The sequence below is a fragment of the Gopherus flavomarginatus genome, chromosome 3, assembly GCF_025201925.1.
Source record: "Gopherus flavomarginatus isolate rGopFla2 chromosome 3, rGopFla2.mat.asm, whole genome shotgun sequence".
NCBI classification, from domain to species: domain Eukaryota; kingdom Metazoa; phylum Chordata; order Testudines; family Testudinidae; genus Gopherus; species Gopherus flavomarginatus.
Window position 1 is genome coordinate 93,651,230 of NC_066619.1, and position 22,579 is coordinate 93,673,808.

General features: G+C 41.7%; 1 protein-coding gene across 4 annotated transcripts in view; it reads left to right on the top strand.

Moving 5' to 3' along the window:
* Nucleotides 1-22,579, top strand: part of GLIS3 (GLIS family zinc finger 3) — a 277,281-nt gene that overhangs the window by 22,602 nt on the left and 232,100 nt on the right. The window contains exon 1 of one of the 4 annotated variants that reach the window (XM_050944270.1): nucleotides 20,959-21,014. The exons of the other annotated variants lie outside the window; for them this stretch is intronic. Coding sequence (XP_050800227.1) covers nucleotides 20,993-21,014 — 22 coding nt within the window. The 5' untranslated portion in view covers nucleotides 20,959-20,992. Of the gene's footprint in view, nucleotides 1-20,958; nucleotides 21,015-22,579 lie in introns of those variants that run through there. 4 annotated transcript variants of the gene reach the window in all.

The following is a 22,579-nucleotide window of genomic DNA, read 5'->3' on the forward strand; positions in this document are numbered from 1 at the left end:
ACAAACAAAACGCTCAGCCAACTATTTATCTTATTTCATTAGCCTTTTTTGAGAATCTCCACATTAGCAAGTGATTTTCAGTTCTGCTTTTTCTCCAGTAGGCGGCAACACCAATGTCTGTGTTCATACTGGAGGTACACATTGTAACTGTCCTTCTCTTGGCTGAAATTTAGAACTGGTGTATCAGCAAATTCTTGAAATCACTATAATATCTACCTAGAAGGTAGCAAGGTCTAATGTAGAGGGCACCAGACAAGGACTCCAACATGTGTCCAATTCCCTGCTCTGCTATGGACTTGCTGTGTAACCTGGGTAAGTAACTTAACATCTCTGTGCCTCAGTTTCCTCATTTATAAATTGGGGATAATATGACTCCTCCACATTTTTAAAGCACTTTGAGAGCTTTGGATGAAAAGCATTATATTAACACAAAGTATTATTAAGTACATTTCCGGGCTGCATTTTCACAGGAAAGGGAAGTAGGTGCACATGCTACTCCCGAGGGGATTCTGCAAGAAATAATTAAAAATTCTGTGCCAAAATAATAAAAACTCTGCACACAATGTTTTAAAATTCTGCAAATGTTATTTGTCAAATAAATGTGCAGGCTACAGCATGGCATTGGGGAGCACAGGCCACTGGCCGCACAGAGATGGGAAATCACTGTGCAGCTCCCCTCCGGGGACATGGACTCAGCGATGAGGTTACACCCAACCCTGACACAGCTCAAGGACTGGGCCTGCCCCAGAAACACCGCAAGGCCTTGCCCATCTGTGCCAGGTGCACCTGGTGTGGGCAGGCAGGCTCAGAAAGGCAGGATCCAAGTATGGAGGGGCTTAGTGTGGAAGCATCCAGGTGTGGGTTGAGGGTTTTGTGTGGGGCAGTCTGGGTGCAGGTGGCTCAGTGGGGGATCTGGGCATGGGGCGATCTGGATGCACAGGGGCTTGTTGGAGGGTTCTGGATGCAACAGTAATGGGACTCTGTGGGGGATCCAGGTGAAAGTGGCTGGGGCACAGTGGGGGGTCTGGCTGTGGATGGGAAAGAGCTCAGCGGGGGGTCTGGATGTGGGGGCTTGGTGGGGGTCCAGATACTGGGAAACGGGCTCAGTGGCGTGGGGATCTGGGTGCAGATGGCTTGTCAGAGTGGTCCAGTTGCAGGGGGGTGGGGCTCAGGAGGGAGGTTTTGAGTGTGCAGGGTGAGGCTTGGCGGGAGGGTTTGGGTATGAGAGGGTCTGGATGCATGCGGGTTGGGCAGATGGGGGAGCAGCTCCCCTGAACAGGGATACCTCCCCCTGCAGCTGAGGAACAATGGGTGCAGGAAGCAGGAGTGGGGAGGGGGGAGACTTTGCAGAGCTTACTGCAGCTGGGAAGAACTCTGGAGGTGGGTCTGACCCAGCCCTGGATGCTGTGCAGGGGAAGAGGAAGTCCCATCTTCCCTAACCCAGCGAGGACTAGCAGCTGAGCCCAGCGCTGGGTAGGACTCACCAGCCAGGTCTTCCCCAGTCTTGCCTCCTGCCCCACAGTGATTTACCTCTCTGAAGGCTGCCCTAGGCTCCCAAAACATACTGCTGGGAAAGATCATGTGACCGCTCTTGTATTTTCCCTTTGGTTCCCTGTCAGAAAGTCATTTTTCTGCAGGGAAGCAAAGAAATCTGCGGGAGACATAAATTCTGTGCATGAGCAGTGGCACATAATTCCACCAGGAGTAACATGCAAAAAATGCATTATTAGGCATGTGTGCATTCCAGCTGAGTAACTGGGTGTCCATTTTGTGCACAGTTACCCAGATGTGTGCAAATGCAGGTTTTTGAAAGCCACTTTGGTACTCACTTATATTGTGCTTTCTTTGGACAATTTCTATTTATTTAGCTATATTATACCATGTTCTTCACCATGGTATCTCAGTGCTTTATTTGGTCCTCATTGTCACCACCATGCTTGGAGAAGCCCAGATTTCCCAGCTTTTGCTTTTGCTTCAGCTGTTCTTAATAGGAAGTAAAGAGGAGCCATTCTTGCTACAGCTGCTCTGTGCTTGGAGTGCAAATATGGCCTTCCAGAGTTCTCATGTCTGCAAAATCTTTCAGATTGTAGCAGTGCAAATGAGAACAAAATTTGGTCCAAATATGTGGGCAGACCTGATAGGCTAAGAGGTACGTTCTCTATTCAGTACAGTAACTCCTCACTTAATGTTGTAGTTATGTTCCTGAAAAATGCGACTTTAAGTGAAACGATGTTAAGCGACTCCAATTTCCCCATATGAATGAATGTAAATGGGAGTGTTAGGTTCCAGGGAATTTTTTTTTGCCCTACAGTACAGTATTATAGTTGGGAGGTGCCCCCGCCTTACCCCACATAGGCACTGGAGACAATGAGATAGGCAAGGAGGCTGAAGGTGCTGTAGGCTAGGAGAAGCAAGTTGCGCAGCAGCAGCAGCTTCCTCTACTCTACAAGCACCAGGGGTGGGAGGCTCAACCCTTGGCCCGCCCACGCCACCCCTTCCCCCAAGCCCCCACCCTTATCCCGCCTCTTCTTCTCCCCATCCTCCTCCTTTACTCCACACGCTGCATCCTTGCTCCTCCCCACTCCCTCCCCTGTCTCCTGCCCGTGGCAATCAGCTGGCTTGCAGCATTCAGGAGGGAGGGGGAGGACACGGCGTGCAGGCTCCCCCTCCCTCCCCCTGCCTCCTGAACACTGCAAGCCAGCTGATTGCCATGGGCAGGAGGCAGAGGAGGGAAGGGGGAAGGTGCGCTGAGTCCTCGCTCCTCCCCCCGTCCCTCCTGAATGCTGCAAGCCAGCTGATTGCCGCGTGCAGGAGGTGGGGGAGGCACTGATCTCTGGGGTCTGCCGGTGGGTGGGAGGTACTGGCGGGGGCATAGGGGAGCTGATTGGGGGGCTGCCTGCTGTGGACAGAGCAGGCAGCTAAACAACATTATAGAAAAGCGTTGCACAACTTTAAATGGAGCATGTTCTGTAGTTGAGCAGGGAACTAAGATTGAAACAATGTTAAGCGAGAGGATGTTAAGTGGGGATTTCTGTATATGCCTGCTCCTGCTCCAGTTGAATTTGATAGGGAGCCATTGACTTCAGTGGGAGCAGGTCTGGGTCTTGTGGACTCATTTTAAAAAGACCATGTTGAAATATTTGGGATTCTGTTTGTCATAATAACTGTCTTCAGCGACTTCCGGTGTGTCCTGTTTCTTAGTGCACTGGATAGTGCAAGCATGGCCTTTCTCATGGTATATTAGCACCTACATTTCTGGACCATGTGGCTTTTATCCTCTCTAGGGGTTGCACCTAAAGTCCTATCCTAGTTGTATATGCCGTTTGGAGTTGTATATGCCATAACCTACAAAGCATCCTATTTTCAAAATGAACTAGAATGTTATGCTTTTCACTGCAGTTAGTACCTTTCTATGTTTTGTTTTAATGGGCAAGCTTTTCTTTAAGTGCTTAAACGAAAACACACACCTTCTCATCAGTAAGGCAGTGAGGTCTAGTAGATTGACTACTGGGATTCAGGGGACCTGGTATGAAAATCTGGCTCCACTGAAGTCAATGACAAAACTCCTATTGACTTCAGTGATGCTGCGATTTCATCCTTGGTTTCTGTTGCTGGACTCCCTAGTGACTAGCTATGTGCCCTTGAGCAACTCATTTTACCTCTTTGTGCCTCCACAAACACACATCTCTGCCCCAGTATTTTAAAGTCTTCTCAAAGAGATCCAAATCATTTGCTTCTGTTCTCCATAGTTCTACATAACTGTAGAGAAAACTTCACCTGTTGACCCTTGAACTAAATCTATTTCTTCCTCTTGATCGCTTCCATAATCTGATTTTACTCAGTAACTGAAAAAAATATGTAGGCTCTTTCGGGCAGCATATCATTTACTATGATGGTACAGTTCCTAGCACAATGGGCTTTGACTTCAGTTATGGCCTGTAGACTGTACTGTTATATAAATAATATGGTGATGGGTGTGATGCAAATGCTAATAGTAAATAATTAAATCAGAAGCTTATTTTCTTTTGTACAATGAGCAAAAGTTTTATAACTGCTGTAAAAATTAAGTTTTCAAATACAAAGTTATGTTCTGGTTAGTGTATCTCTTAACAGTGCTGAAAAATGAACTGCAGCAGCAAAATGCATTTGATATCTTTTATCTCCATTACTAAATTTGTTGGACAAATACAATGATGACAAAAATGTTATTAAGTTTTGACACTTTTATGTGCAAAATTGCTAGCATGTGATGAAATTGTGATACCTCTCTGTGATGGCATTTTTAAGGCATTTAAGTTTTGATTCGCCCTTTCCCACTCCTGGACCATGGGCAAGACTGCTCCAGATGATGTCCTTATTGACCACTTTGCCTTTGATCATATTTTACAGTAATATTGCAAATCCACTTGGAAAATTAGCCACTGCATATGCACAGGCAAGATTAAAATACAGTACATGGTGATCTGTTCAGTGGAGTGGAATCAGGACATATATATGAAAGTTACACATTTTTCCTTGAGGAACTTGGAAAGCTTCAAAAAGCTAATATGCAGCTGCAGTTTATACTAACCTGTAAGCCCCGCTCATCTAGGTCCACAGTGTTTTGTAAATCAATATGAAATTATATGGAAAGATGAGCTGCAATTTATTTTCTCCTCTTTGCTGTCAGGAATAAAGACTGATTTATATAATTTCTGTTTATTTACTTCTGCTTCTCATACCACGATATAGCCCAGGACCTTCAAGAAAGCAAACTTGACTTGATAGCTGTTTTCCTAACAATAAATGTTAAATAAAAACACTGCTTCTTTTCTACTGATTTCATATCAGTGCCCTTGCCAGCAAACAAAATCTCTGGTTAGTTGTAAATTAACCTAATGCACAGAAATGCCAGGAGGAAGAGATACAAGTGGGTAGGGTAATATCTTTTAATGGACCAACTTCTGTTGGTGAGAGAGAGAAACTTTTGCGCTTATACAGAGCTCTTCTTCTTTGTTACTTAAGCTCAAAAGTTTGTCTCTTACCAATAGAAGTTGTCCATTAAAAGATATTACTCCACCCATCTTGTCTCTCTAATATCCTGGGACCAACCTGGCTATGACAACACAGTAAAGGAGGAAGAGGTCTTTGTTTATCAAAATGTAAGTAAGGGTACATCTTCAGTACAGGCAGGATCGGCGGGCAGCAATCGATCCAGCGGGGATCGATTTATCGTGTCTAGACTAGACACAATAAATCAACCCCTAGGCGCTCTCCCGTCAACTCCTATACTCCACCACCACCAAGGGCGCAGGCAGAGTCAATGGGGGAGCAGCAGCAGTCAACTCACTGCAGTGAAGAGACCACGGAAAGTTGATCTAAGTATGTTGACTTCAGCTATGGTATTCATGTTGCTGAAGTTGCGTAACTTAAATTGATCCCCTCCCCTAGTGTAGACAAGGGCTAATAGTGTTATGATGCTCTCATCCTCATCCTTTGTATCTCTTATAAACAACAGTATATTTGAAGGAAAAGAGACAATGGCAGGAGTCCAGCTGGTGTGTGTGAAGATAGACACTTCTATGCTCACTTTCATAATGATCATTTGCAGTGCTTAGGGAAGACAGAACCATTGTATCTTACTGCTATTTGGTTAACTGACAGACCTAACTCCCCCCACCAGCACTGCCATCTTCATTTATTGTGTTGCACTACAGCTCAAATAAGATAAAATTTAGGGAGAAATATTCAAAATTCTGGTCATATGTTTCAATTATAAAAAAATGCCAATGCACATAAGTAACAAGTTTGCATAAGCATATGGAAAGTACTTGAATGTGAAAAGATACATTTATATACTGTCCGTATATGCACTCTCAATCAACTGTGTGCTTGTGCAACATATGCAATTAGCTTGTTTGTGCATGCAACCAGCTGTGTGGCTGTGCATATACATTTTTGTGGGTGAACCACAGACCTCCAAGTTTTGAAAAAAATCTCCTTTACTGTTTAGACCCAATCATGGGACAGACATGCAGGAAGGCACTCCCTATCTCCAAAATTATAGTGTAAAAAGATAGGACTTCATCATCAATGGAACTACTGAAAGAATAAGGTATGCCTCATTGTGCCTAAGGATGATGGAACCCAGCTCATAGAGTGCCCAATAAACACACACCTGGGTAGCTATTTCTTTAATTTAACCTCAACTAAGGAGTGTCACTAAAACAGTTAGGTACATTAGCTTTCTGTTAGACAAATAGGTTAATCACATTTGTCAATTTCAAACATTTATAGTGTGCAGTGAATAGAAACCTATTGTGGTACTCTCGTTTATTTCCTTAAAGCTAAATTATATACATCCAAGAGAGAAAAATATTTTCTAAAACACCCAATTAGTGATGCTTTTTCCACAGTCCTAACTGTCCAAATACCAGTCCTGCTTCAACACACATCACAGTTCATGCTGAAAGTTAAATGGAACAAATCCCAACATAGAATAGGGTAATTGCTCCTGAAAGAAATTTTTCTCTCTGATCATCTTGTCATAAAGGCTTTCAAAATGCCTTTTTGTGAAAAGGCAGCAGTGGTAAAATTGACCCATATTCTGTTTCAAGCTATTAGTGTGTCAAATAGTTAGGCCAAGCAGGGATGGATTTTCTGCAAACTCAGGAGAAAAGAGCCTTTAAACACTGATTTCCTCTATTGTGCTGTATCTGTTGGAGTGACCAGATAGAACCTGAATTGAGATCTTTATTGTAAGAAAAAGCTTTCACTTCCTCTAGCTAGAATAGAAGTTTTTAGCAATTGGAAGTTTATGACCCAAATGCATGTTGTGTCATAAGGGGCCACACACCAGCTCAGAGCTTCAAAACCCCAGGAGCACTACAACTCACTTGGAGGCAAGGGCAGGAAGCAGTACGAGTATCTTGCTAATCTCTCCTTCCTTGTTGCTGTGGTCGCTCTCTCTGCCCCTTCCCTTCTTTTCCCTCCATCCACCTAGCGCAGATGGGCTTATTATTCCCACCATTCCCAGACTTTGAGATGCTGTGGATTTGCCTTCTCTAGGCCTCGAAGCAGCATCTTCCAACTTCCAGATCTAAGTACCGTGCAGCTCAGCAGTACACCCAGCTCACCAGATGTCCCGATTTTATAGGGACAGTCCTGATATTTGGGTCTTTTTCTTATATAGACTCCTATTACCCACCACTCCCGTCCCGATTTTTCACATTTGCTGTCTGGTCACCCTACCGTCAACACCAGCTCCCTCCCCACACCTCTTTTGATCTACATGCCACAAAATGGCTGAAAATAAAGGCTGCAACATTTTAAATCAGTCCCACATATACAAGGGTAAAATAATAAAACATACAGGCTTAAATTAGAAATGCAGCACAATAGATTTCCCTGTTTTTTTGTCTAAGTCTCATGAACTTTCCATTTCCTCCCTGCCATTTTTTCCTTATGTTCAGACAATCAGGAACTGCATATCCTCCTTCTCTTCCTGATCCTAAAAGATATACTTCTAGGGCCAAATTCTGCTTTTGGATACAACTTCCTGGTTACAAGGATTGCACTACAGTAATTTTTAAAAGAAATTGGCCCCTGAATTGTTTAAAACACTAAATGAACTAAAACTGCCGCATCCAGAGAGCCTAATTGATCACAGATTAATTTTTCCCTTAATTTGATTGGCTTTGCCTAGATCCAGGAAAGTGGAAGAAGAATTCTTCCATTGACCTAGCTACAGTGTCGGGGTTAGGTCGACTTAACTGTGTCACACAGGGTGGGAAATTTTATCCAGTCCTCAATGATGTAGCTTGGTCAACCTAAGTTTTAGCTGTAGGCCTGAGTTACCCCAATCTTACACTAGCAAGAAAGGAGCAACAGTTCCATAGTGTAAGCTACAACTTCGTTTATGCACAAGCTTGAGACAAAAGCCATCTTTTCTTTTATATTTATTCTATGTGGGAACAATGAATTTTTAAAATAGCTTTTAATGTGGCACACAAAGTATCTACATGGTGAGATTTCCAAAAACACTCAGCATTGGCCTAACTCTGCTCCCATTGAAATTAATATTTTTAACACTGACTTCAGTAGGTGAAGAGTCAGGCATGCTCTGAGTGCTTTGAAAAGCTCACCCATGCAACTTTACAACATACATTTTTCAAGGTAGACCTTTTCTGTAGACTACAGGTAAGATTTTCAGAAGCCTCTAGGTGGCGTTCAGTGGGATTTTGTTACCTAAGGGACATTAGTGCTCTCAACATTTTTACCTCCTGACTCAACAATGTCCTTTCAAATACTTTTATTTAAACATATGATGTAGAAAACTGAAAATAAATCAAAGACTGTATTAGTTCATCTTAAAGGTTTTACTTACAGGGGTAGAAAAGGAGTCTATATTCTTATCCAGGGTTGCCCAGAGGATTCAGGGGGCCTGGGGCAGGGCCGGGTCTTTGGCGGCAATTCAGCGGCGGGTCCCTCTTGGAGGGAAGGACCCACCGCTGAATACGGCTGAAGAATGAAGTGGCGGCGGTAGAGCAGCCTAAGTGCCACCAATTGCAGCTTCTTTTTTTTTTTCACCTGCTTGCGGCGCTTGTACTCACTGGGTGGCGCTCTGAGGCTTCGGCAGCACCTCAGCGGCGGGTCCTTCTCTCTCTTCGAGTCTTCCGCTGCACTGAAGGACCCACCACTGAAGACCCGGAGCTAGGGAAGGGCCCGCCGCCGAAGTGCTGCTGAAAATCCGGAGCGGCTTGCGGGGCCCCTAAGGGGCCTGGGGCAAATTGTCCCACTTGCGCCCCCCCCCAGCAGCCCCGTTCTTACCATGGAGACATTTTAAAGAAGCCAAAGTGATCTTTTAACATTCATCTGAGTTCATGTTGTATTCGGTATCGGTGCAGGACAGTCTTCTCCACTCTCTGACATTAACAATGGGAAATCTACTTTAGCAGCCAGGAATAGTGAATAGCCATATTAAAGCATACCTTGTTATATCCTATTATGACATCTCTAAAGCCTGGTTTCTAAGAACAGTTCAGCTGCAATGTAACTGATCTACAGTGTATATTTATTGAAGATTACTGTTGGAACATTTATTAATAAATCTGTAGTTGCTTTGCAAACTATAGCTAATCAATTGTAACTATTCTCTCATTAACCAGCATTCTCAGAACATATAGTGCTTTTAAAAAAATCAGCGTAGCACTAGTGTCTTTATTCATTAGGATTGGTTCAGCTTAATAAGATCTGCAGTGTTTCTTGTTAACCTTTGACCACTTTTGGCAGCACCGAGAGGACTTGCGGGTATTTGTTTAAAGTGCATAGGATGAAGGTCACCTAGCTTTCAAGGAACAGGACAGATGTTTTAAAAATCTAATCAAGATGCAAAAATGTATGCTTCAGTCCTAGCAAACAGACTGAAGAACATTATTACCTAGATATATTAGCAGTTAACAGATAATGTTCAGAATTTTAGACCTGATCCTCTTCGCAGACTCAGTGAGTCCCATCTCTTTTTTATCACTAGAAGGAGAGCTTTGACAGAGTGACCTGGAAGTTCTTCAGAGATACTGTAGCTACCTTTGGTTTAGGCCCACATTTGGATTTTCGTCTTACAGTCCAACCCACCTGCTACTGTGAGAGTAAACAGATATTGATCAGAAAAACTCCGCCTTAGAGAGAGACACCAATGATGCCAATTATAATGTCTTTTTTATTTTTGCTGTGGTAATGGAGTCATTCACCCAAATGATCAGAAATAATCCTCATATAAATGGAATTACAATAGGAAACAAGGAACACAAGTTAGTTTTATATGCAGATGAGTCATGACATTTGTTATAAATCTAGCTCACATGTTACCCAAATTTCAAGACAAAATCGTAAAGTCTGGCAAAGTGTCAGGATTTAAAATAAACTACAAGTCAAAAACTCCTGATTTATAAGTGTGTCCTCTGATCTACAGAACGCTATAAAAGATAAATATAAATACAAATGGGTAACTACTCAATAAGATCCATGGGAATATATATTTCTGAAAGATGGCAAGACTTATGTAAAATTAATCACACTCCTTTGGTTTAAGAAAATCAAAACAGATCTGGGAAATTGGTCCAAATATCAGACTTTATGCAGAACTGTGGCAGCTTAAATGAATATATTTTTCTAAATTAATTCTCTTTTCCAAACACTCCCAGGAAGTCTCTGAGATCAGTGGCGATCCATGATAACCAAATTTATTTGGCTAAATAAAAAATCCAGAATTGAGCAATCTAGGGTATGCCTACACTGCAAAGAAATATCCACTATGCCAAATCTCAGAGCCCGGGTCAGTTGACATGGGCTCACAGAGCTCAGCCTGTGGGACTAAAAATAGCAGTGTAGATGTTCCTGCTCGGGCTGGAGCCTGGACTCTGAAACTCAGCAAGCGGAAGGGTCTCAGAGCCTGGGCTCCGTCCCAAGCAGGAATGTCTAGACTGCTATTTTTAACCCTGCATCCAAAGCCACAATTGACCTGGGCTGTGAGGGTACGTCTACAGTACAAAATTAATTCAAATTTATTTTATTCAAATTTTCGGAAGCGATTTTATACATTCGGTGTTGTGTGTCCCTACTAAAGTGCGTGAATTTGGCAGAGTGCATCCACAGTACCAAGGCTAGCATCAAATGTTGGAGCGGTGCACTGTGGTAGCTATCCCACAGTTCCCACAGTCTCTGCTGCCCATTGGAATTGTGGGTTAAGCTCCCAGTGCATGATGGGGCAAAAATATTCTCGCTGGTGTTTCTGGGTGCGTGCCGTCACTCACTCCTCCCTCTGTGAAAGCTACGGCAGACGCCATACTACCAGCAGATGGTGCAGCACGGTGTACCACCTGTCTCCTGGTACTATGAATCCACCTCGCATGTCCTCTTGTTTTTCTATCTACTCTTTCATCTAACCATTTTCTGCCTTTTTTCGGCTACCATGAACAGAGCCACACGGCTTCTGCTGCTTTTTCCATGTTGATGGTCGTGGGCTCCCGTGGAAGCTACAGAAGGCAACAAGTCCCTGCCGTTTTTCAGCCATCGTGAACAGAGCCACACAATTGTTTGCCTCCACACATTCAGCTGGGCCCTATCAGTGCAGGAGGACTGCATGAGCTCGGCGAACATGTCTTCCCGAGTTCATTTTTTCCACCTTCTAATCTGGACCAGCCTGTCGGACGGAGTAGATGGAGGCCGTGTTGAAACATTTGCACCTGTGGGAGGAGAAAAAGGGAGGGTAGTATTTTAAAATATACATTTCAGAGAACAAAGGGGACACTTTGGTATGAGTAAGCCATCACACACAGCTGGGCAACAGAATTCAGCTTGCAGGCAGCCTAGGGGCATGCGGGGTTCTGCTTCTTCTACATTCATTTCAATGTTTTCAAACTGCTGGGACCCCTTTCCCATAGCAAGCAATGTCTGGTTGGTTTGCCATAAAGGAAGGCCTGCGGGCTCTCTGGGATGATCACTTCAGCCAGCCCCCCCTCCCCCTCCCCACACCCACCACGTGGCTCCGATGAGGCTCTGAGCAGGGATGAGCCCTTTAAACTATACGTGAACAGCCCAGCGCTGCTGGGTTTCCTCCCAGCCCTGCACTGCGCGACTCCAGTCAGGCTCTCACTCACCAGAAGTACCTTCCCCAGGGTCATGGTCCGGGAGCCCGCATTGGGAGTGGGGGGGAGGCTATTGGCTCTAGCGTTAAACATAGTTCCTGGCTAGTGGGGAAAATGGATTCCCCACTTGCTGCCTGTGCACAGTCCTCCTCCTCCTCTTCATCCTCCAATGACTCTTCCTCCTCGCTCCATGCAACTTCCCCCTTGCAGGTGTCCACGGACAGTGATGGGGTAGTGGTGGCGTCGCCCCCCCATAATTGCATGGAGCTCACGGTAGAAGTGGCATGTATGGGGCTGTGACCCAGAACTCCCGTTTGCCTCCCTGGCTTTTTGGTATGCTTGCCTGAGCACCTTGATTTTTGTATGACACTGCTGTGTGTTCCTGGAGTAGCCTCTTTCCGTCATGGCCCTGGAGACTTTAGCGTATGTATTTGCGTTCCTTTTTTTGGAACATAGTTCTACCGTAACAGACTCGTCTCCCTGACATGAGATGAGATCCAGTACCTCCCATTTGGACCATGCTGGAGCTTGTCTGCGAATCCAGGACTGCGTAATCTCCTGTGATGGTGGACTCTGCATAGTTGCCTGTGATGGTGGACTGCGCTGACGGTCACCTGTGCTGATGGTGATCAAACAGGAAATGAAATTCAAAAGTTCCCAGGGCTTTTTCTGCCCACCGGGCTAGTGCATCGGAGTTGAGAGTGTTGTCTGGAGTGGTCACAAGGAAGCATTCTGGGATAGCTCTCGGAGGCCAATAACTTTGAATTGCATCCAAAATACCTTTAACCCGGGATTGCGATCTCGATTTAAGTGCTACTCCACTTGCCGAGGTGAAGTACAGAAATCAATTTAAAGAGCCCTTTAAATCGAAAAAGCTGGTTTGGTCATGTGGACGGAATAATTTTTTTTTAATTAACTCGGATAATTCCGAAATAACAGACTAGTGTAGACCAGGCCTGAGACTCAGCACTGCGGGAATTTTTTGCAGCGTAGACTTACCCCTACTTTACAAAGACCATGGCAAAAGGGCTGATTGGCTTTACCAAATGCTAAGTACTATTATCATGCTTTTCAGATCAGAAACCTGATGTGCCAAATAACACTAACTGATAGAGTGGGTACAGATAGAACAAGATTGTTGTGCTATTAACTCCATGTGATCCCCTGGACAAAGAAAACCTATAGGCCCGAATTAGTATATAAACCATCATTTTCTGAAGGCAAAAATAGAAATTTGGAATAATGTATTTAGAAAACTAAGCCCTTACACATTACCTCTATTGCCAGAGCAGACAATAAAGAATTTAACTCCCAATAAAAGCTTGGGAAATTAGGACATTTGGGAATTTTTATAGGTGTATTACAATTTGGCCAGCTGTTTAGAAACAATACATTTAGATCACTAAAAGAAATACAACAACTCACAAAAGACTCCAGTATATCAGAGCCTACATTCTTCCACCCACTGCCTCAAAACGGCAAACCTTTGGAAAATGGACAGAATTTGAAAAACTACTACATCTGTGAAGTGTATACTTAGAAGAAATAACTATATTCAGGAAAAGATGGAAAGTTGATGTAGACATAGACACCAAAATTGAGAAATGGGAGGAAATATGGGACAATGGTCCCTAGCCTTAATAAACACAATAAAAGAAAATGATGTTAAAATTATTTCAGTGGCACATAACTCCCCTTAAAATTAAACAAATGTAGTGTACAGGGACAAGCAAATGCTGGAGAGTATGTAATGAAATGGGAGAATTTCTCCATGTATGATGGACATGCTCCAAAATCAGATAATAGAGAGTCAGCTGTCAGATAATTCCTTAGTATTTTTGTTAAATTGTCTTGTAAACTCTGCATCGTATGAAAGAAATGAAGGAACTCATCACTCCTTTCCTAGTGGCTGGTAGAATTACCATATCAAGGTGGTGGAAGAGAAGTGACAGGTTATGAATCTGAATGTAAAAAAATCCAGAAGTTTGGATCTTAACATGAGATATAGAAAGGTTTTAACCAGCACTAACAACTCACAAGACAGAAGAGGAAGAATAGAAAAACATGACCACAATATGTGATCAATAGCACAAAGTTGAAGAAAGTGTCTGGTAGTAGGTCTCATCACTACAGCTATCGGAACGTCCATAGGCCATTTCATAATTGTATATTGTGTATATATTAAGTTTCTCTCTATTTAAATTGTAAAACAAGTTTTATAAGATTTCTGTTAGTAAATAAATTAAAAACTGTTGTAATGTAGGAGAAATTATGCTTTCACTGGGAGCTCAGTGTATGTAGCAAGAGGACTGTTTGCATGAAGGAGTTCCTTTTCTGGCATGTTGCTGGGTAGTGGTGGAAGCAAGAACATTACTTGTTCTCCCCAAATCCTCCCACAATTAGGATACTGCAGTCTGTCTGGAGATAGTGGCTCTATGGATGAAAATATTGGAGTGTAAGTTTTAATGGGATGGAAGAAAAGGAGGAACTTTTTCTGTGTAATAGAGGAGAAATGAAGCATTTAGTTAGACCATGTCACCTGATCTGACCTGGATTGAAACCCACATCCCAGCTTCACTAACCCCCTGCTCCAATATGTAGAGAAATGGCTCAGAAGCCTCTTCCCAGCTTCAGAACCTCTTTCCAACCCCATTGTCATGAGTGTCGGGAAGAAATTTTAGGCAGAGAAGAATGCAGAGTTCCTTATCCCTTGTCATATCCATATCAGAGAGGTGAGCTCAGACTCTCCGTTGACATTAATGTTAGCAGGAGTAAAACATGCATTGTAAAGACATTACACTTTCATGTCTAACTATTAGTGTAGTACTGAATCAGTATAGTTAAAGTTTAAATTTTTACCCTTAAAAATGTAAAAATATATGTAAATATGTAGATATCTGTGTGCTGTATATTTTCAGTAGTTCTTTTCTCTTGTTTTTCATACTAACAATCGCATTAAAAAGGTATCTTTGGTATTTTTAAGTGTTCATCTACTTCTGCTGTTTAATTAAGTCACTGTTGTCTTCTATGGACTTTAGATCAAGCCATGTATGGGGAGGTTAGCTGTTTCACAACATAATTTTGTATATTTAACAGCTCACTGTAACTGGAGTCTTACTTAGCGTCTAATACCATTAGTTCATTACATTTTTTCCTATTTTGAATTCCTCTCCTCATTTAAAAAAAATCCTTTTCTTACTAAATATGGAAGCTGTTAAACTCTGAGTCGTTCATTTACCTTATGGCATGTCCTGTAGAATTAAATTAAATAGGGCTGGCTTGTTGAATATCTCATCATTTCAGACCATTATGAGCATTTTCAGTGCTACTTGAAATGTGGAGCATTTTTTTGAGTCAGCCCCAGAAAATGTTTAGAAGACAAAGGGGACTAGATGGATCATGAATCTAATAAGGAGTTGTAAAATCTTTAACTTCTATTGCTGATCCAAATCTAGCCCAGGTTGGTAGTGACAGAAAGCTGCTTTCATCTCATGGCAGTCTGGTGGGCAATATGAAAGTCCTGTCAGTCTCAATATTTCCCACTCTGTCCCTGTCCCTAAGAGGCCTTCTCCCTCATCTAGCCTCTTTAGCAATCCAGAGTGCTGCTTCATGGTATGCTTGTGAGCTGAGGCCCTTTTGTCCTCTTACCTTACACAGAGTCCTTTTCTGCTGCTGTCCCTTTATAGCACCACTCAGCTCTTCTTGAGCCCCATCTCTCCCCCCACAGATTTTCCCCTGCCTTACAGCCTGTTTCCCGAGGAGCCCTTTGTGACGAACAGCACTGATGAGAGAGGAAGCAGGCCGACAGTGTCCGAGAATGGAAGTAGAAAATAGAAATTGCAAGTTTTGTCTTGCATAGAACCAATACCGTAGGTTATAGTAAGTAAGGAGAAAGGTGAATTATTACATTGTCCTTCTTTGTGTTGTTATGAAAATGTCTGAGAGCGTGTAACTTGGAGTTTGTAGGGACTGTGGCTCTTTAGTTAGAGGAATTTGAAAAACACAAGTTTCATAGGAAAACGTTTTTAAACATTGCCTTTGTCAGAGATACTGAATATTTGATCCAGAAAATATTATAGGGCCAGATTGTGAATCCATTATTCATGATGAATATTACTTTACACCAAAGATAGTCTTATGGAAAGCAAAGGGGCTATTAGTGGAGTAAGGCACTACTCACTGTGAGTGAAGGACTCTCCTCTTGCCCATCAAAACATTCAAATGCGCTATGCAGAGCGAGCATATTAAAATATGTATGCACATTAACTTTAATCATGCAGGTATTCCCATTGACTTGAATGACTGCATACATACTTAAGGTTAAGCATGTGCGTAAATGTTTTGTGGATTGAGACCTTAGTATCTATGAAGCTGCAAGGGTGTCTCCAGAGCATAGAAACAATTTATGGTCCCTTGTGGCCTTGGAATCTGTGAATGTGCTTTTCTTTAAAGCATGAAGCAAAAAATCATAGTTTTCCATTGGAGTAGCTCACGTTTTAGTCTTTGTGGAAAAGTCCTATAGAAGTTAGTAGAAAATATAAACACTTTATAGAGTTTAATGTAAAATTATATCCTTGCTATAGAATTCTATGAAATGGTTTAAAAACATATATTCTGCATTATACTGTCTAGGCTTTTAGCGCAATTGCTATGGAAAACTAGTTCATTTTCTCCCAACTAAATTCTGTTTTCAGACTTTTTCATAAGAGAGTCTTCCAGGAGATTCATGTGTTAAAAATAAGTTTGAAAGAAGGTTAATTCACAGTTTAGAGACATACTGCCAAATAGAAGAGACATGTTAAATAAGTAGAAATAGTTTTGTAAAAAAGTTGGAAGAATAACATACAGGAGATGCCGGTATTCTCTGAACATTCAAAAAGCCCCAGATTATTCTGGAGCAGAACATGACAACTCTGTTAGAAGAAGTCTGGTGCGTTAACAACTCAAATTTCTATCACTGTTATTTTTATGACAATTAAAAGAAAAACTCAGCATGTATGCTTTATGTGGCATCAATAGCAAACTATTCAGATGTTAAGGTGCAATGTAATTTACTGACAATAGAGTTTAAATTATTTTTATTGCAGTAGGTATGTTGTTGCTTTTAACGCTGTATGCTAGAGTTTACTGTTGTTTGATTCTCCTAAGAATTATTTTGGCCTCTCTCTCCTACGGAATATCTTAATTGCTTAAAATATCTGAACTTGGTATCCATTTATGTAATGATTTGCATAGAGGGTCTAAATTTGTATGGATATAGGGTGACCAGATAGCAACTGTAAAAAAACGGGACAGAGGTGGGGAGTAATGGGTGCCTATAAAAGAAAAAGTCCCAAAAAAACAGGACTGTCCCTTTAAAAATGGGACATCTGGTCTCCCTATATGGACAGGACTAACAAAATGCAAATGAATCTCCACCATAGCTATCTAACTGGTGGCATTTCCAGGGCCATATTCGCTGTGGTGTCTGAACTCCCCTACTTACTGCTGTATGTTTTGTGATAACCCAATCACAAAAGAGACTGAGATTAGCCAAGATCCTTCACAGCAACTGTTCTCTTTGTACTAAAAGACAGAACCTATTATGGCAAATTTGCCCCATAAATAACAAAGAGCATATGAAATATGCATCCTCCCCAGATCTGCCAGTTTTTAAGAATTACTAATTTTTTCCTGATTTTTAGTTTTGCTGATTTCTCAGCGCCTGCTCTTCAAGACACTGTCACTATTTGTTATTGCTATGTGCCCCGTAGTCCATTGTTATTTCACCAAAAATACGCAGCTACAAGGAACATTACTGTCTAGTAGTGACTGCCCAGTGTCTGCAGCAATACCTTTTAAGTACCAGACATATGCCTTCAGTATGTCTCTTTTTGCCTGGAATATGTCTACGTAGTTCAAATCATGGTTCAATAATACAATGCTTTGCAGTATACCTCTACTTATACATGCACTGTGAATGTTAGACCCATCTGCATAGCACCTGTACAGACATATGTCAATGCCTGTAATAGGAATGATAGGTGTGTATATAACCATAGCCTGTTCAGTGCTTGCACTTTACCAGTGAGTACACCGTGTCTGAGCTGCTGATGCAGCAATTTCTTTGGGGAGAGGGGCCTTTCACAGACTCTATGAAGTCAAATGAGGTAGAGGGAGCGGGATGTTTCAACTTAGGCTTTTACCTCTGCTGCTTTTCTTCTTCATCCCAATCTCTCCTCCTTCCTCTTTGTATACCTGCTATCTTTCCCCCCACCCCACCCGTTACTGCCTTTGCTTTTTTCACAAACATCCCAGTTTCCAAAGCACTGCTCAGTCCAAATGCTAAAATCCCTCGTCCACCTCCAGTCTTTTTAATGACATGGTGCTACTGTGCTAGCACCCATATGCTGCTGTTTAAAATATGTAGTTTACAATGAGAAGTTTACATATAGCTACGTAAATAGATTCAGATAAGATAGGGTACCCTTCAAAGACCCTAGGCACATACTTGGGGGTTGGCTTGCCTATCCCCCCACTTGTGCTGCTCCACTTTATTTTGACACATTAGCTGGATGAGAGCTAGTATGAGTATCTCTCCTCAAGCTGAGAATCACACCCCTGCTCAAAGTGTAGACACCTGTAGATACAATGTAATAGGAGCCTATATAAGAAAAAGACCCCAAAATCGAGACTGTCCCAATAAAATCGGGACATCTGGTCACCCTAGTTTTTTCTTCTTTTTAAATTTTATTTCCCAGGAGAATGAAATGGACTGAAATTCATTTGGGCCTTGGAGCTGAAGGCATGTGCATGCGCATATGTGCAGTGTTTAATTAACTGCCCGAGAGTGGTGAATGTCATCTGTAATTTAACAAACAATTTTTATATATATTTTACAAGCTAAGAAGCTTTATGTACATTTCAAGTGCTGTAGATAATAAAATAATAAATTAATAGTTAAATTATTAACAGGAGCTGATATTGAGAGATGCTGAGCCCCCTCAGCTCCCATTAATTTCAGAGAAAGTTGTGTGTGCCCACCATTAATGAAAATCAAGCCAGAATACCATGGTAAATGCACTATAAATCCTACAATGAAACATGATCACATAACCGTATAGGATAGCATTTTCAAATGCGCTGAAGTGTTTTAGGATCCCAAGTCCCATTGACTTCCAAGGAGACTCAGTCTCCTACATGCCTAAGTCACTTTTGCAAATGGGACCTAGGCTCCTAAATCATTTAGGTACATTTGAAAATTGTACCCATAGTCATATGGTGAGTTGGCTACATTAAACTTATTTCAAGCTGCTCTTGCTCTTTACTTTTAGAGGCAAAGTTGAGAGAAACAAAATTCTGACTGCCCACAATCCACTGGTTACAGCACTTCTTTACAAGATTTCAGTCTCCATCAAGAGTACTTTCTGTCTTTTCAACAAAGGTGTTTTATTCTAGTGCAGCACATGCATATGCCTGGCTTTTATGTGCTTCTAGCCATGAAAAATTCTTGTAATCTTTCAGATTGTTCATCCTCCACCACCCCATACACATAATGCACACAGTTGCTTTGGTATGCCAATATTGTTTCCTACATCTTTACATTAGATGTTATTCAGTAGCCAATTTCAGATCCCAAACAATGTAAACTCAGCAGCCTCCTGCTTGGTGAAATAAAAGCTGTGGTTAAGATGTCATTCTCCACAAATCAGTTTTGGCAAGAATGAAGACTGAGGGCAGGAACTGCAGTAGTCTTTACAGGGCAGGATTCATTCAAGTGGTCTTAATCCCACCTCTTATTCCCACTAGCTTTGTGGAAGGTAGATGGACGCACTTTAACATGAAGAAATAAGCTTGCTTTTTTTTTTTTTGTCACAACAACAAAAGCCTTGGGAAATTCCAGTTAATTAGCATGCCTTGGGCTAATGAAAGAATAAAACTGAAAGAGAAATGCCTAAAGCTTTGAGATGAGTGGAAGCATGTAGGGACAATGCATGTTTTAAATATTTGTGGCTGTTTGTATAATTTTCCCAGGGTTTGCCTTCCTGTGACTTGATGGGATAAGAGTGGAAAGACAAGTGGAAGGTTTTGTGTGGGTCATGATGTAGTAACATTTCAACTTTTAAGGAGCATAAATAGGCCATAAATTGAAGAATGCTGATAATGGCTGGCCTGTAAAAGTCCGTGTAATTAAGACTATTAGAATGAGACCATTTTCTGTTTGTATTAATATAATCTGCAGTAGTGACCACAAAACAACATGGAGTGTGAGGATGATTGTATAAACTTCAAAGGAAGGTGCAATAATCTTCAGTGTTGCCAATTATGGAATAACCTGCCCATTTGTGAAGCGGCTTCCTAAACCACTCGGAGGCTGGTATATATCCTGAAGCACAAGGGTTTATGTCCCTTATGTAAAAATTGTTCATCCTAACTAATGTCGCTGGGAATTTTCTCATTGACCACATTAACAGCTTTATTAAATCCTGTTAAATTTGTGGCCTCAGTGATACCATACAGCTGCAAATTCCACAGGCTAATTATATGTTGTGTAAAAGGGCTGACCTCTGCAGGAACTGAGCTTCTCTGATTTGTAGAAAGGAAAGCCAAGACTATCTTTCTTCCATGCAGGAATGCCAAGAACTGCTAAGCTGGTATCATGGAGGGGCTTGAGCAGAGCATGTAGCGATCAGAGCATTGCTTTATTTAATATTGAAAACTGTGCATCTTTGTTTTTCTATACAAAAGACATTCACTTCTAAAAAAATATTTCTTTTCCCATTTTAGCCTAGCCTGAGATTTGCCTACTGCTTCAAGATACTGCTACTGTAGAAATTCAATATTTGATAGTGTCTGATAGACATGCTTGAAATGTATATATCAGTTAACAGGATTATCACTTGAAAAGACAATTGTATTTTTACTGAAAAGTTTTTTTGAGGCGATGAGATGTATTGATATTTAATGAAGCATGAAGCTTGTAAATGAACCATGAAAGCAATAGCTAAACTAATTAACTGAGCATAAAGCCCTTAGAATACATATGTTATGTGGGCTGCATGCTTATTATTTCTGCCTGGTTAAATTGACATCTAGGATAACATACTTATATAATCTTTTAGGAGAAACAACATTTAATTTTGCTCTTAATGCTGGTTTGCTTTAGGCAGAGGTTATGCATAGGTAATAACTATAAGAAAAGAGAAGCTGTCTCTTTAAAATGCCCTGCTCTGTCCCTGATCCCACGTGGAAACTACATCAGCAGCACTTTTACATTACTTGGCATAGAGGAGGAAATCGCCACTTAAATTTCTTGCAAGCTCAGATGTGGAATATCTAACTCAAGCACTACAGGTTTAAGAGTTACAGCAATGTAGCATCCTTGCACAATGTCTTTAACTTGGGAAGCAGGTAGAGATTTAGTGTAATGTCAAGTTATTTACGCATTCATGCTTGCATAACACCTCTGCCATTTCCTGTAACTCTGTCAATGTTAAAACTTTCATCCTCTCAACTTATGTGGTGGCAGTTGGCCTGTTTTGTCCTACTTGTGCACGTCCATCTCTTGGGGAAAGAGAGAGAGAGAGATACTTTACTGAGAAACAGGACTCCAATATTCTGGACTATACTAAAAGACTCATTAGAAATTTTCTATTGCAATCACAATTTAAAATCTGACAAATCATTCATTGTATGCTTGTTCATTGCACACTTCTTCACTGGTGTCCTGCTAAACAATGATTTTTGTTGGTTAGGTGAGAATAAGATTGGACTGTCCTGCTAAAATGTGAAGAGTGAGACTGGGCCTTGCTCTAGGTGAGGGAGGAGCAAGGAACCTCTCTATTCTTGCATCACCCGTGCAGTAGCCCTGTCGTGTTTTGGGGGTAGATCCTCAGCTGGTGTAAATTGTAACAGACCACTGGAGTTTTGCTTCTGAGGCTCTGCCTACACTACAGCTGACGTTGTCAGAACTTATGTCACTCAGGTGTGAATAAACCACTCCCCTGCGTGACATAAATTACTCCAACATAAATGCAGGTATGGACAGCGCTATGTTGGTGGGAGACTGGCTGAAGCAGGGTTATGCCCTCCTCCACGCAGGCCCTCTAAGCTAGTTGACTGCAGAGGGGAGTACATACTGCACCCTTTTAAAGGTGCTGCAACATGTGCTCTCCCTGTGCACACCGGGGAACCTGTCCCTGCACTGGTTAGTACTCATTAGGCACAATTTTGACCTCTGGAGAGAGCAAGAAATCGTGAGTTACTGTCACAGTCAGAGCTGTGTTTCGCTACCTGAAACTACAAAGTCTTTTCAGAAATGAACTCCAGTTACCCGTGACTGCACAAAAAGAGTGATTGTTCCAAAATGGAAAAGCTCTTGTGTCCCACTTCTAAAAGATTGGGATGCTGGCATAAGCAGCCTATATATAAGATTAATGACAGACCTGAAGAATTTCACGATATTGCAAAAATATATCCTCTATCTAAAGAAAAGCACAAAGGTACAGTGAAAAGTAAATGATATTGCTTGGGAGGTGTTGTGGGAGGTGAAGTGGTATAGCAGTCTAAGACATTAGTTTTGTAAAGTGTTGGCTTGTTGTTTACGTCCATAGTCTGCTGTTCTTATGTACAAGATAATATAGTTGCACTTTGAAATTATTAAAGATATTTTTTGCAAAATTCATTCTTTACAAAAATCAGGCTGCCTGTGGTCATTGTCCAATGTCCTAACATTGCTTTGCAGTGTCTTCCTGGTGATGTCGCATCAATACATGATGATGAATTCCACTGATGTGACATCTTTCAATACAACATCATGGCTACATCCAGCTTTATTTTGTGGCTATCTGCAACTCTGTTTAATTCCAAAGTGACTTACGAATACATGTTTCACTGAGCTGTACTATTCAATATACTATATAGCCCAAAGTTTTCATGATATGTGTTGTATTTAACCACTCAAGCAGTTTAGTTTG